Source organism: Balaenoptera ricei, chromosome 8, assembly GCF_028023285.1.
Source record: "Balaenoptera ricei isolate mBalRic1 chromosome 8, mBalRic1.hap2, whole genome shotgun sequence".
Lineage (NCBI taxonomy): Eukaryota > Metazoa > Chordata > Mammalia > Artiodactyla > Balaenopteridae > Balaenoptera > Balaenoptera ricei.
Genome location: NC_082646.1, coordinates 88,891,237 through 88,906,591, shown reverse-complemented (window position 1 = coordinate 88,906,591; position 15,355 = coordinate 88,891,237). Strand labels below are relative to the sequence as shown.

The 15,355-nt window shown below is 52.9% G+C and overlaps 1 protein-coding gene across 1 annotated transcript in view; it reads left to right on the top strand.

The window, feature by feature from the left end:
• Positions 1-15,355, top strand: part of ABTB2 (ankyrin repeat and BTB domain containing 2) — a 179,751-nt gene that overhangs the window by 151,056 nt on the left and 13,340 nt on the right. Inside the window, exons 4-7 of the mRNA XM_059931367.1 lie at positions 8,409-8,561; positions 9,915-10,080; positions 12,968-13,057; positions 13,624-13,725. Of these exons, the coding sequence (XP_059787350.1) occupies positions 8,409-8,561; positions 9,915-10,080; positions 12,968-13,057; positions 13,624-13,725 (511 nt within the window). The remainder of the gene's footprint in view (positions 1-8,408; positions 8,562-9,914; positions 10,081-12,967; positions 13,058-13,623; positions 13,726-15,355) is intronic.

Sequence of the window (15,355 nt, the reverse complement as noted above, 5' to 3'; positions counted from 1 at the left end):
GTGCCCGCATGCAATCTCCAGTGAAATCTGTACCCTCCCAACCCACATAAGAGGCCACCCTGGAGTCAGGCCCAGTTACCAAAGACAGATGGCTGTGTCCCCTCCATCGCGGCTCAAGGCCACATGGACATCTGCCGAGCCACACCTGCCATCCCCTCCCTGAGACGGCTCCACGTGCCATCCTAGCTGCCCTCCCAGAAACCACCTTAGCCCCAGTCAGCCGAGCTCCCCCAGGAAGCTGTTCCTGGGTAGAAAATTCTCCTGCGGAATGCTTATCTTTTTATCAGGGAAATATTTTCTTTTTTTCTGAAGAGAACCATTTGTTAATACCCAAGCCAGCCCAAGCCTCCAAGAATGGAAGACGAAGCACTTGCCCATTTCAGGAGCTCATCTGCCTGACTTAGAGCTCGGGAGCCCTGCAGAGAGTTCTGGAGTAAGAGCGGACCCCTGAGAACATGTTAGCAGCCAGAGGGCTTTGCCTCTAGGAGTGAGAAACGTTCTATGCATTTCTGTTCTTTTTTTTTTTTTGGCCATACCACGCGGCCTGCAGGATCTTAGTTCCCCAACCAGGGATTGAACCCAGGCCCTCGGCAGTGAGGGCGCGGAGCCCTAACCACTGGACCGCCAGGGAATTCCCTGGGCTATGCTTTCTGAATTCAAAGGTTGAGTTTCTAACATGGGCTTCTGTGCTGGGGGATGGGTAGCGTCAGTAAGTAAAGCAGTCTCTGCCTTCGGAGAAATTATAGCCTGAGGGGAAAGCAGGCAAAAAGAATGTGAACAAACAAAATGATACCAAATGGGCTAAGTGCTGTGAGGGTGCAGTGCTGAGGGCAGAATGGGGACCAGGCTCAGGGCGGGTGGGCAGAGAGGGCCTCCCACTGCCTGGAGGAGACCCATGAGCCAGGCAAGGTGCCTTACCCCAGGGCCTAATGCCAGGGTGACCAGGTGTTTGTGTTTGCCTGAGACACTTCTCATGTATGCCTGCTGTCCCAGTGTTGCTGGCAATAGCACTCCTTTTCCCTCTCAAAAGTGGTCCAGCTTGGATGACAGACTACATGGCTACCATGCCTAATGCTCATCATCCCCAAGATGTCCAGGGTCCAGAAAAATGGAAAGCCAGGGCCAACTGACTAAGCTAAGTGGCAGTGGAGTATACTATTTGGGAGCTTGGACATGGGGGGTACCCTGCCTGGGACCACATCCCAGCTCTGCCACTTACTAGGTGCGTGACCTGGAGCAAGTTACTTTACCTCTCCAGCCCTCAGTTTCTCCATGTGTACAATGGGGATAATAATAGTACCTGTTTCATAAAGTAGATATGAGGATGAAATAAGTCAATAGATATAAAGGGCTTAAAACAGTGCCACGTGTTCAGCAAATGCTCTGTACACGTTAGTCGTTTGTGTTGCCCAGTTATTCCTGGATGCCTCGGAGCCAGGCCAGGATGCCCCGATTGTTACACAATTGGCCTCCCATCCCACAGCTCATGTTTAGGTTCCCTGACGGGCAACCAATGGGAAGAGGCAGGGAAATCGTTCACAGCTAATCATGACTTGGTTGTAATCTAAATTTATATCCATATACATATCTGAGCAACTGGAGGTTTTTCTAGTGCCTCTAATCTGTACCAGATGGGTTTTAATAAGAAAAGTGTATTTCCCAGAAGAAAGTCCTAAGCCCTGCCTCTAACAGAAGTCACCTGACCCCACATGGAGATTCTGCCAGGGGTCAGCTACAGGGTCTGAGGTAGCGGGGGCTGCCAGAGGAGATAGGCCCCGGGGTCAGAAGAGAGATGCCTGCCCGGCTCTGACTCCAAGCTGAGCCAAACCATTCTGGTTTACCAAGCAATTCTAGAAAAATAATTAGTCCAAGATGTGAACCAGACTAGAATCGCTTCCTTTGTACTGGGAGCGGAATCTGACTTCAGTTGGGACAGTGTTGGTTTCATTCTCCGTGGATGTTTTGGCTTGGTGTTCGGCCACCGTGGCCCTCCAGAAATCTTGGGGGACCTGTGGTGAGGGCCTCAGAGCTGGCAGAGCAGAGCCGACCTTGACCTTCCTAGAGCAGTCTCTGCTTGAAGAGCTGTCACTTGATTGGGAAAAGCTTGGCATCTTCTCAGGTTCCTGACGGTGCCACTTGCCAGGTCCCAGCCCAGGCGGCACAGCAGGATAGGGCGTGGAAGCGGTGTGTTTCCCAGCAAGGTCCGTGAGAAGGATGGATTTGGGGGGAAGGTCACCCCATTCAACACCAGTGCTCAGCAGTGGTTCCCACTGAAGGTGGGGCAGAGGCAGTGCAAGAATTTAGGGCTGAGGGTGGGAGACATTCTGGCTACCCCCTCCCTTGACCATCACCTGCAGCTGTGTAGCTGGTCCCTGTGAGATTCCTTTCCTAGACTAAGGGTGCTCACAGGCAGGGTGGGCTCTAAGGCATCATGGGCATCCCCAGACCCTCCCAGCCAGGCCCACGCCCCAGAGTCCTGTGTCCTCCCAGCCAACGGTGGAAGTTAAGAAACCACAGCCCGGTTTCCCAGGGCTGAGCTCAGGCCGGGTCTCGAGGCCCTGCCCAGCCAGTGGGCACCTCCCAGATCTGCCTGCCTGAGTATTTGAACCCAGTCCTCGTGGGTGGGCGCAGAGGGGACATACCTGCTGGCCCCAGACTTGGCCTGCCAGTTGGGGACAGAGGCACAAGGCCTTCCCATACCTGGGCCTCCAGTTCCAGGCTTGTGCCCCATCTACCAACCTGACTCTCTCCCCAAGGCCCCTGCCCACCTCAAGGAAGAACAGAGCCTGCTTTGAGCTGGAAATTGGAGGCGTTTCCTGTTTCATGTTGTTAAGACACTGCTTATAGGACTGTAATCCCAATAAATCATATGCTTGCTGAGTGGGGCAGCGGTTTTTTTTTTTTTTTCCCCCCAGGCTGCAGGGACCTCTTAAAACCAAGGTCTTAAGAAGTTTATTCTCTTTCATTTTTTTAACAGGGAAAAATGGCTTTTGCAGGCCTGGTCCTATTGAAGGGCCTTGTGAGCCCATTGGCTTGATATTCTCAGGCTCATCTGTATGATTAATTTAAAGAGAGAGGAAGAGAAACTGAGTCATGACACATGGGGCTGGGCCCCCTGTTGCTGCTGAAGGGCTCTGTGACCTTGGGTGAGGTCATGCATATAAAGCCTCCCCGGGTCTCTATTTCCTCCTCTTCACCCCCCTTCCTGTTAAAGACCCGTTTTCTTTGGTGTATTTTACACCTCCCCCACTGACATTAGTTGCTATTTTATGCACACAAAGACAAATGCTCCCAGTCGGTGACCCTTTTAAGTGGCTTTGTTTGTCACAGTAGCAGCCTGACCGGATGCGGATGCGCTTGCATGCGTGTGTGTGTGTGTTTGTGTGTGTGTGTGTGTGTGTACGCACGCACATGTGTGTGGTGTTTCTGAGGTTGGTCAGGCCGCCAACAGCATTTAGGGGCTGCGGGTCCCTCACAGTCCTCCCGTGCCCACCGCCTCACCACCTGGCATGTTTCTGACCCCATGGTCCCTGGGTCTGTGTTGTCGTCCCTCCCCCTGTTCAAGGTTCTTGACAGCCAAGGCCGAGGGCCTGCACTGCCAGAAACGGTCTCCAGATCACCCTCCACATAGTGGTTGTGTTTGTTGCTCTGTTTTATGAGTGGGTGGTGAGCAGCTCGCTGGCAGGCTTTTGCAAGCTTTACATGTTTATACTCGCTGGAGGGTTGGGGGGTGTGGGGAGGGAATTGGCTGGACTTGAAGAAAGCTGGAGCTGAGGCATTTAATAGGACCAGATTCCTATAGCCTTTTCTGCTATCATGTGTTTTCTCTACCAACAGACACTAAAATGGTAGTAACAGTTAACCTTTACCAAGAACTTACCATGTGCCAAATGCTGTGCTAAGCCCTTTACGTACATACTTCTGGCCATCTTGTGAGGTGGTCCTGTTATTTATACCCATTTTGCTGATGGGGCAACTGAGGCTAAGGGAGATAAGATGACTTGCACAGGATCACAATTTAATTCATTGAGAGTGCAGTGGATTGCAGCCTAGGGCAGCCTCCCACCAGAGCCTATGCTCTTGACCTCTGTATAGTAGGTACAGCTATTGTTATGTGGAGGCTGTGAAATAACAGCAAAAGGGTTTCTCATGATGGAAAATGTCTAGAAACCACTGACTTAACCCCATCTTTAAAAGAAAAACAGGCCCAAAGAGGGTAATGATCTGCCCAAGGTTACAGAGCCAGTTCGGTTGCTTCCTAAAACTAGGGCTGTCTCCCAGTGAGGATTCAGCGTGGGATCCTCAGATCCTTAGGCCGGGAGCATGCATATAAAGCACACACCATTCTAGAATTGGCTGGACTGGGACAGAATCCCAGCCCCACGCCTGAGAGCAGCCTTGCCTTAGGGATCGACTACAGTTGTCTAAGGCAGTGGTTCTCAATGAGACTTCTCAGAAGTCCACAGGGTCAAAATTATATTCATAATAATAAGGTGTTATTTGCCTTTTCACTCATTTTCTCACAAGTTTCCAGGGAGTTTTCCAGAAGCTGTGTGACATGTGAGCATAGTATCACTCTGATGGCTGACGGGATATGAGTTTGTGTATTGATATTTGAAGTTCTCTGTTTTAATTTCTGATACAATAATTAGCGCTAGAACAATACACATAAATAAAAGCTCTTTGGGGGCCTCAGTAATTTGTAAAAGTACAAAGGGGATCCTGAGGCCAAAGTGCTTGAGAACCGCTATTCTGTGGTGCCAGACCCAGCAAAGGGGAAAGTCAGGGGCTTGCAGCCCCACTCAGCCTAGGGAAAAGGCAAGAAGAGGGAAACAGGTTTTTTTCTCTGGGAGGGAACCAAGCAGAGAGACCCTGGGGATGACGCATACTCAGTCATTCCCAGCTTTGCCCCTCTAGAGCCTTTTCACTCCACAGTTAGGATGCAGCCATGGCCGGTACAGATGGGAGTTTTTATAGGGATTTTCCAGAATGTCCAGTAATGCAGGCCAGTTTCTCAGCATGCCCAGTGGGCTAGATGAAATTACCAGAAAGGAAATAGTAGCCTGGAACCCACAGGCCAAGGGAAGGATGTTACTGAGAAAGTCCATGAATTGCTTGTCATTTTACCTTCCTATGGGCCACAGGTCAAGGAGGTGGGTAGACACCCACCATTTCTCCTTGGAGAAAGGCCTGAAGGGGTCATTTGGGGGGCTGCAATGGCCTTGTTTGTGGGCAGGTGGGCACCAGCCACCACCCCAGAGGCAGAGTGACAATTTTAACCCTGAAGGATTTTTGTATGTTGAGAATATTAATCAGTGTGCAATTCAGGAAACAGAAAACACCTTAGGTGCTTTAAACAGGAAGGGATTTAATGCAGGGAATTAGGTGCCAAAAGAATCATTGGAAGGACTCAAGGAGCAGGTTCAAGGCTGAACTCCAGGAATGACTCCAAGGACAATACAAAACTTGCTAGCATGGGGGCTACTCCCTCTGAGATAACCCTGGGAACTGCAATTCAGGATTGAAGCTGGAGTCAAGAAGTTTCTGCCGTTGCCTTCAATAGCAGTACTGCTGCCTCTGGAGCACTCAGGAAGTTGGGAAATGGACACCGGAATGCTCTGTAGGGGGAAAAAAATCCCTCATGTTTTATGAGTTGGCTTGCTAGCAGAAACAAGCAAAGGGGACACAAAGGTGGCCTCCGCCTCACATCCATTTACCAGATCTCGGGCAGCTACGTCTTAATGGTGAAGCCTAATTTGCAAAGAAGTCTGGGAAATGTAGTTTTCAATTTTCCACGTCTTCAGCTAAGATGGTAAAATGGAGGCTGAATGAACCAATCCCCAGTATCTGCCCACCGGTTATCAACACTGTGTCTTTTCATGTGCTGAGTTATAAGAGGCACAAGGCGGGAGAATGAATCATGACACCATCTGATTAGACTTCATGGTTTCCTGAGTTCCCTCTTGGATTTCCCGTAGTGCAGCTGGGAGATGCTGTTTAGAGCGTTTGTGGCCACACTTGGCTCTTTGTCTTGGCCGTTGGCCACAATAGGGAAGAATGGCTGGCAAATCCACGAACTGTCTTTTTGTTTACCCTTCAGTCTCCAATGCTGGTGGTTTAGATAAAACCTTCCCTTTGGATCAGAAGGACTGACATGTAGAAGTATGTCTCTGAGCTTGCCTTGTAGCATTGGAGTGTAAGAATTGTAAAATTCCAAAATAACATTTGGGGGGAATTCAAATGGGCATTCACAATTAAAGAAGTTCTTGGAAACAGGGGAGTAATTCACAAAGGGATAGTTGTTCCTTCCTGGATTCTACAAGCTCCCCGCATAGGGTCCTGGCTTCCCGCTCTAACGAGTCCATGTTGTGACTTTGAAAAGTATATGCCATTCTTTTCTGGGCAGAAACAGGACTTGGTCCAGAACTGATAACTTGGATGCATTATGCCACGTTCCTGATGCTTAGCCATCCTTGCAGTCATTCGGTTCATTGAGGATCTGTTGTGTCTAGGACCTGTGCTGGGTGTATTTTAGAGAACCAGAGATGATGAAGGCATCGTTCTTGTCCTGAAGAGGAATAACCTAGTCAGGAAGATGAGACATATTCATTCTGGAATAGAATTCTAAGGGATCTTGGAGAAGGAAGAGATTATTTTCTTTGGAAAAGGGATGTGGGAAGGCTTCTAGAAAGAAGTGGCATTGGAACTAAGCCTTGAAGGATAAATAGGATCTGGATGGGCAGAGGTGAGAGCTGGTTCGTTCTTGTGAGGAGGTGGGAACGGGCAGGGTGGGCTTGAGAACCACAAATGCCTGATGGTCAGGTGTGTCCTGATGAAAGATGTGAGCCAGGCTTGGAAAGTAAGCTGAGTGAGGTTCTGGGCATCCTTGAAGGCCAAGGCTACAAGGCTTTCCCAGCCTGTGGCCGCCTTGTCACCATAGCGATTGGTACACTCAGTGCACCAGTGAAATGACTCAAACCTAGAAATATTTTCAGAAATGACAGAACCAGGGCATCAAAATAATTTCTGAATGAACCACTTTCCAGAATCCCATCTGATTATCTTTTTAAATAAATAAATAAAAGCATCCTTTGCCCTCAAGAAGAGAAGCTTTGCAAACTTTGAAGATGACCTAAGCTTTTGAGATCTGAGATCAGTCATGTGAGGGCATCTTTAGGTGATTCCCTGCAGTTGATTTACTCAGGAGCTGAGGAGAGAGGATGGAGGTCGTCTTCCTGGACAGAGTACCTCTCTGCGTGTCTAGGGGAAAGACGGCGACAGCAAGGGCCTAACGCACATGGATCCCAGGGTATCAGATGAAGTGGGGTGTGGAGGGGGCATGGGGGGCGGTAGGCATGAAGCCAAGACTGGCTGTCAGGGCCCCTCCACAGCATGGGGTCTGCTGGGCTGTGGAGTGGTCTTCCGAGGTCTTCACCGTGGGAGATGGGCCAGAATGGGCGGAGGACAGGAGTCAAGCTTGGTGGGGTGGGGACGGCAGGGCCTGGGGCAGGGAGGGACCAGCCCTGAGTGGCAGGACCATGGTATTGCTCAGCACCAGGGGGCCCCAGTCGCTGCCCTGTGAATGGTGCCCCCTGCTGGCACCCAGAACGCCTGTGACCAGTGCCCCCTGAGTTTGTAGCTCAGAGGCCTTTCTGAACCGCCTCTCCCTGCCTCCTCCTAGCTGCCCCACACCGTGGCCATGGGTTCTGGGTGTGACATAGGTCCTGGGACCGGTCCTCCCTGGAGGACCTCGGGCGCCAGCCTGGGGCCACCCTGCCTGCCACAGGAAGCGACATAGGCCCACCTCAGCACGGGGTCAGTTGAGGAGGGGGTGTCTGTCAACCACACACAGGTAGTGTGCCATGTGTCGTCTCACGCGGCCTCACGATGATCCTGAGAAGTGGGGACTGCCCCATCTCGCAAGCGAAGAAGGAAACAGCCTCGGGGTGTTGTCTGTGGTGATGAAGGGGCACAGCTGCTGACGGCACAGCTGGGTTTGGAGCCTGGGTCTGTTCGACTCTTTCCCCTGCACCCCAGCACCCAGAAGGCTGGCCTCCTCTCCCCTCTGCAGAGAAGGAGACCCTGTCTGAATCCTGTGGAGGCGACAGGAGTCCCCAGTTCCACACGCTGGCAAACCCCTTCCTCGATGGGCCACCTAAGGCCCTCAGGCTCTGCTCGTGGCCCATGGCAGGGGTTCCTTCCGAGTCCTGACAGAGTTCCTGTAGAACGGGGCAGATCGCGCTCTCCGTGAGGAGAAGAGTCAGGCCCCCTCCGCCTCCCACCGCCGGAAGGCTACAGGGGACCCAGCCTCCGCGGCTGTCCTGAGAGTGGGTGCTCAAGGGGGTCCCCTTCTGTGCTTCAGGGAGCAGCCCGCCCAGGCCTGACCCCCTCTCTCTGCTGCCTCCCAGGCCCTTCATGCTGCTGCCGCCGCTGATGGAGTGGATGCGCGTGGCCATCACCTACGCGGAGCACCGCCGCAGCCTCACCGTGGACAGCGGCGACATCCGGCAGGCAGCCCGGCTGCTGCTGCCCGGCCTGGATTGTGAGCCCCGGCAGCTCAAGTACGGACCCAGGGAGGCGGGGGCGGGGGGGGGGTGCGTCTCCATGCCCAGCCCCCCCCCCGTAAACCCTCTGCTCCCTCCTCCTCCTGCATCGGGAGGGGGCGGCAGGCAGGGGCTGCAGCCGGTTCGTTCGAGCTGCTCGAAGGTGCTCTCTGCACAAGCCCACCTGTTAGGACTGATGTGTTCTGGACCTTGGCTGCCCTCGGACGCATCCTCTGCAGCCACGGGTCGGGCCCACAGAGCAGACTCCCATTTGGATTTGGGTGGGAGAGCTTTCGCAGTCTGACTCTTCGGGCCATTTGGGGGTATGCAGCAGAAGTGGGCCCTCCTTGCTGTGGTTACCACCATTTTCTGGAGCACTTCCTAGGTGCAGGCCGGTTCTGAGCCCTTCCTTTTTACGTGCATTTTCTCAGTCCTCGTGACAACCTCAGAGAAGAAGGGGCTTTAATGCCCATGTTTCAGATGGAGAAGCTGAGGGTCAGGAGGAACAGTAACTTGTCCACAGATACTCAGCAACGTGACCATGTCCGAATTTGAACCCAGGCCCGTATGGCCCCAAGCCTGGGCTCTCAGTTACCTTCCCAATGTGCCTCTCTTGTATTGGACTGGCCTCCTGAAGTTGTTTCAGAGAAACATTCCTCTGGCCATGCTTGACCTGGAAGAGCCTTGCTTTTTTTTTTTTTTGTCTTCTTCTGTCTCCATTACAAATGCCAGGACCTCGTTCTGTGGCAGGTACTTTTTATTCTTTGGCCTAATCACGACTCCAGGCTGAAGCCACCTATTGGAAGCTTGTGGTGTGCCCTCTGCAGACGCAGGTTTTATCTGTGACTCTCCTTGGTAGGACGGCTTGGCTGCAATGGGAGTCTGGGCCACTCTCTGCCGTCTCTTTGGCGCTTCGGGGCCTCACCAGGAAGCGCTGAGGGGAGAGGATGGAGAGGCAAGAACTGGAGCTTGGCCTCGATGACTGAGAGAGTGAGAGTGCGCCCTTCTCTGTGCAGAAACTATACAGCCAAGAGCTGTGGCCCAAGGCCAAAAAGCTGGAGCTACTTCCTCCTCAGAACAGTCCCCTGAGAGATTATGTTAGATGGGAACTTTGTCTCTGACAACTGACAGCTCCCAAGAGCTCAGAGCACGTCTTTAACGTGTTTGTAGAACAGCCGACATACGTGCTCTTCCTGTCACCGAGCGTGACAAGGCCAGTCACTGCCGATTAGATAGTAATTCCCAGTCCTCCCCCCACCACCCTCATCCTCACACCACACATCAGCCTAGCACAGTTGTGTCACCTCTCATAGGGAGGCCGTGTCCTAGCAGGAAGAGCCACGCTCACACACCCCGGTCTCTTCTGCGCAGACCCGAATGCTCTTTCAGTTCCTTCCGGAGGCTGGAAGCCCGAGCGGCTACTGAAAAATTCAACCAGGACCTGGGTTTCCGCATGCTCAACTGCGGGAGGACGGACCTCATCAGCCAGGCGATCGAGGCCCTGGGTCCCGACGGGGTGAACACCATGGATGACCAGGTGTGTTGTGAGCGCTCCACCAGCCAGGCTCAGGACCAGAGTCCACAAGGGTTCGTGACCACTGGAGCCGGTGGCACAGTCCCTTCTGTCCCAAACCTGAGACCCGCCCACTCAGCTCTGTGCTCTAAGAGGTGGGCTGCTTCCTGAATCGTGCCCTGCCATCCAGGTAGAATGTCAACTCAGAGACTTCCCTAACACCCCTTGGAAATCCTTTGTAACGGGGATTCTGCTTCCCCTCACTGGAAGGCTGGAGGCTGCCCCAGAGGGTGCAGGGCTGGGCAAGAGCCCAGAGGAGTCAGCTTGATAGCGAGCTCTAGATCATAATCAGTGAGACTTGTATTTGGAGCATCCTGTGTGCCTGCCACGTTCCAGCCCTTTAGAAATCCTTGCCCTTCACGAGTTAACATTCTAGAGAGGAGACAGATATTAAGAAACACACACACACACACACACACAATACAGAGTATGTTAGTGAAAAGTGCTAAGGCGTTAAATGAAGCCAGAAGAGGGGATAGGAAGTGTTGGAGGCAGCTAACAATTTTAGGTAGAATTTAACTTGAGTTTTTTGGCTTGCTTTGTTTTTCGTTTTTGCTGTGAATAGCTAACATTTATATAGCACTCACTGTGTTCCAGGCATTGTTCTAAGCACTTTGCACAGAATAACTCATTTAATCTTGACCACAGCCCTATGATGTAGGTATCATCTCCATTTTATAGATAAGGAAACTGAGGTACAGAGGTCACACAACTAGTAAGGAGCAGAGCTGGGATTAGAAGAACCCAAGTGGTCCAACCCCAGGCTCTTCACCGCTGTGGAAGATGCAGTTTGTGTATTTGATATAGTTTTGTGAGCTCTGCAATATATAGGTAATGGGTTTCCTATATGGGTTTAGAAACCCACACAGAAGCATGAGGGAAGTTAAATGACAGCTGAAGGGTCACATAGCACTCTCAGATGAGATGACAGCATGGTAGAGAGCATGATGAGGTGCCCGGCGAACCCAAGCCAGAGTGGACTTTGACAGGTCGGGCTTGAGCGGCCAGGGATGGCTTCCTCCTGGGGGATCTGAGCCAAGCTGGAGTGAGGGGTGATCGGATGCAACGGAGAGGAGTGGGGAAGGCATTCCAGGGAAGGGAGATGCTGGGAGCAGGAGCATCGGGGCGGGACAGTCGGGCGCGTGCTGGGACAGGGACGCTGCGGCCGAGCTCAGGGAGGCGACAGGCTGGGTCCTGGGATCTCCCCGAGGTGCCTCTGTCAGTGCAGGCTATGGGGCTTTCATCCTGGGGGGTCATCATCTTCCTCCAGCAGTGCGGTGGGGAAGCCCATGGACACTAGCCTCAGACGGACCTGGAGTTTAGTCCTCCTGTCATAGCTGTGGCAGCTTGGACAAGCTACTCTACCCCTCTGAGCCTGTCTCCTCACCTCTAACATGTGGGAATAAAGTACCCGCCCCATAGGGCTATCGTGAGGCTTTCACATCAGGCACATAGTAAATGCTCAATAAAGGTTCGTCCAGTTTTTTGTTGTCGATACAATGATGATCATCCCTGAAATCTGTTAATCAGCCTCTTTTGATTTAGCCTCTTGAGGTACCTGCAGTGGGGAGGGGCCAACACGAAAAAAGTAGTTTCTCCTTAGAAGGCTTGTAGCCTGGTTTACACTCCGAATCATGTACAGATGTGTGGAGAAAAAAGAAGTCAAGCATGTGCCAAGGGGAATAAAACAAAGCCAGATTCTCACTCGGTGGCAGTGGGCTTTTCTCTAAATGTCCGATCCTGTTTGTTCCCTCAGCCTCAGTGTCTGCAGAATGATCTGTGGGTAAACAGGCCTCTCACCCGTGATTAATCTCGGGCCATTTCTTTATCTCTGGGCACTAGGCAAGGATTTATGAGGTAAGGAGATCTTGTCTACACACAGATAACCTAATAAATAACATCACGGGGCTCCAGACAAACGCTTGCCGGCATCCAGCTGTGGAATAACACTTTCCACCGCTGCCTTTGCTATTACTGGCCACAGAGGAGATTCCCCCCCAGGGAGGCAGCTCCGTTAATCGCCCACCTGAACTCAGGGAGGGATTGGGCCTCAGCTTTCAGAAAAGCTCCGAACTGCTCACAGCACGAGATGTTGAAGTCGACCTCTCCACCCTCCGTGAGATGGCTCAAGGGAGAGCTTCGCAGCTGAGGCAGACCTGGGTTCCAGCTGAGTTCATCCTCTTACTTACTGTGTGACTGTTGGGCAAGTTAATCCCCCTCTCTGCTCCTCATCTGTGAAGTGAGGACAATAACAGAACCTCCCTAATAGGGATGGTACGGTCATTAAATGAGACGATGCATGTAAGTCACTTCACACGGTGATTTACCAGCACAGGGCCCGGGGTGGGTTTGGATGTGCCAGTGTAACATAGTATCAGTGATAGTGTCGTTGTGTTATTTTAATTAGTTAGCTTGTCCTTAGTTAGCTGTACTAAGCACTTTATACATAGTAACTCATACTCTTTACAAGAACCCAATGAAGTAGATACTGTTGTTATTCCCATTTTAAAGATAAAGAAACTGAGGCACAGAGGAGTACAAGTAACTTGTACAAAGTTTACAGCAGAAGTAGCCTTTGCACCAGAGTCTGGTCATAGGGCCTGTGCCCTTTGCCCTTCTGGCGACCTGTAGTGCTCATGGAAATGTCCCCTCCTCATCCTTCAGGTGTCATACGTCCAGTGGGCCTAGGAGGGGCAGGTTGTCTTTTTCAGCACAAGACACAGGATTGTTCAGGATGAGCAGCTGGTCAAGCAGGAAGACCTGGATCTGGTTTCTGGGGCAGACACCTATGGAACACGTGTCCTCGTGTTCTGTTTCCAGACAGTTCAGCATCTGCCTTTGGTTCATGTAGGGTATGACGCCGCTGATGTATGCCTGTGCCGCTGGGGATGAAGCGATGGTCCAGATGTTAATTGATGCTGGAGCAAACTTGGACATCCAGGTGAGAAAGCTCCCAAGGGCTGCACCGGGCTCCTAACCCAGCAAGAGAACACCCCAAGGTCTTCATCATCCATGCTGGCTGTGATGTTTTGGACAACTAGACGTGTCTCAGAGGACTGAAGACGCAAGATGCACAGAGATCACAGTTAGCAAAGAGGGTTTTTCCTCAAGATTTGAACTTTTTGTCAGAGAGGAAGTGAGCTCAGAGGGGAGTCGAGCAGAGAGAATGGCCGTGATTCTGTTACTGTAGCACCTTTCCCATTTTATCAACCTAATCCCCAGCCATCCTCACCATCCCCAGATACTTCTTGCTCTACCTCCCTCTGAGGCATAAAGTGTTCCCTCTCTGCCATCTCTCTGCCCAGGGCAGACATCACTAATAGAACATCCTTTTGAGCCTTTTCCACAGGGTACTCCAGGCAGACATTGCCAATCGAATGTAGAAAGCTCTTGAGCTGACTCCTAGTCACCATCCCTGCAGGGCTCCCCTTAGCTCAGGCGCCTGTGTCACCTGCCCAGGAATGTCACTGACCTAGGAAACACTGATCATTTGTGGTATTTTTCCAGGTTCCAAGCAACTCTCCCAAGCATCCCTCCATCCACCCTGACAGCCGGCACTGGACCTCACTGACATTTGCTGTGCTGCATGGACACATCTCTGTGGTCCAGGTGAGCTCCTGTCAGGTACGCAGCGTGCCCCCAGCTTGCTGAGTGGTTTGAGCCCCAGGCGTAGCCCCAGCCTTACCTGTGTGAGCAGCAGCCTGGAGTCAGAGACACCAGAGGCACTGGTTAAGGCTAGCTCACTTGGTCAGCAAAGACCCACCTGGTCTGCCTCCAGGAGCAGCCTTCAGTGTGAGGATGCATGTGAGAATTTCAGGGAGCAAGACTCAGGCCCAAGCAGTACCAGGCCTGCCTGGCGTCTCTGCATCTGTGGGTGAGTCCTGGGGCGTGCTGGAATCTGGAATCTGTGCAGGTGTGCTCCGTTTCTCTCCTCCAGTAATCTTTCCAACCCTTAGCTGTTTTCACTCCCTCCTGAGTTCTGCCGGCTCTGTACATCATGCTGTCCTTCCGGTTCTGCCCCTCCCGGGTAGCAGGCGTAGTCTTGCAGCTCCCCAGTTCCTGAAAGAGGACTCAGATTGGCACAGCTCGCCTGTCAAGCCAAGCCACACTGTGCCCACCTTGATCCCAGGAGCTGTGGCTGGCGTGAGGAGGGGGTTCAGGCCTAGAAGTGGAAGCTGTGGATGGGGCATGGTGACACTGCCACTCGGCTCCCAGACTCCTTCACTCCTCAGGCCACAGGCCCACAGGATTCCAGACTCCTTCCTGGGAGTTCGTATTACACCCTTGCTGTCTGCTGGATTGCGGGGCCTTTGAGGGCAGGGGTCAAGTTTGGCCTGTTCGTCGCTGTGCACCCAGGCCTGGCCTCTACGAGGGATGCAGTAAATGGTGGTCAGTGGGCTGACTGCCACATCCTGCTTGCTTTTTGGTGCGCGTCCTCCTAAGGCCCTGAGCAGAGTTCCACGCTAGCCCAGACTGGCCTGCAGGGCTGTGCCCTGGACTCACCTGGACTGGTGCCCATTTTCACCCTGACGGGCAGGCCTCTTCCTCTTCCACCTTGGCACACTGGCTCAGGCAGCGGTGCCCTTTCTGCCTGATGGGAGCCTCCCACTGGCAGCCGCCCCCATGCTCCACGCTGTGGGGAGGCTGAGAGGTCAGCCTGGGCCCCTCGGACCTGGTCTCCAGGTGACGGGGGTGCGGCGTTGCCTTAGCCGGCCGAGCTCGGGCTCTGAGGAGGCTTTGGTCTCTGGAAACCTGGGAGGGTTGGAAGGCGGCTCCCTCCAGAGCAGCCGGTCAGGAAAGGTGAGATGGAGCTGAAGTCACCTCTCGGTGGCGCAGACCCACCCCTGCCCCAGGGCAGAGCCAGCCGGCTCAGCTGGAACTGGTATCTGTCAGCCCTGCCCCATCTGTCCCCTGCAAGACGTGCCCTTGCTGGAATGGGGAGAGGCCACCTGGTGTCCCAGACAGTGAGGTTCTGCCCCAGCCCTGGACTTCCCAGCCTTGGGTAGCTCGCCAAACCTCTCTGATGGGAACCCTAAAAGCTACTAGTTATTGAGCCCCTATGGAGAGGTGAGTACCGTTTCACTTCATCCCCAACAAGGCTGCAAGGCGGGCCTCTTTTGCATTTTCCAGATGAGGAAGACTGAGGTTTGGGGAGTTGAGGTACCTGCCCCAGGTCACCCACTGGTCTGTGGCCAGCACTGGCACTCAGCTCTAACACCTCTGCCGTGCCCACTACCTC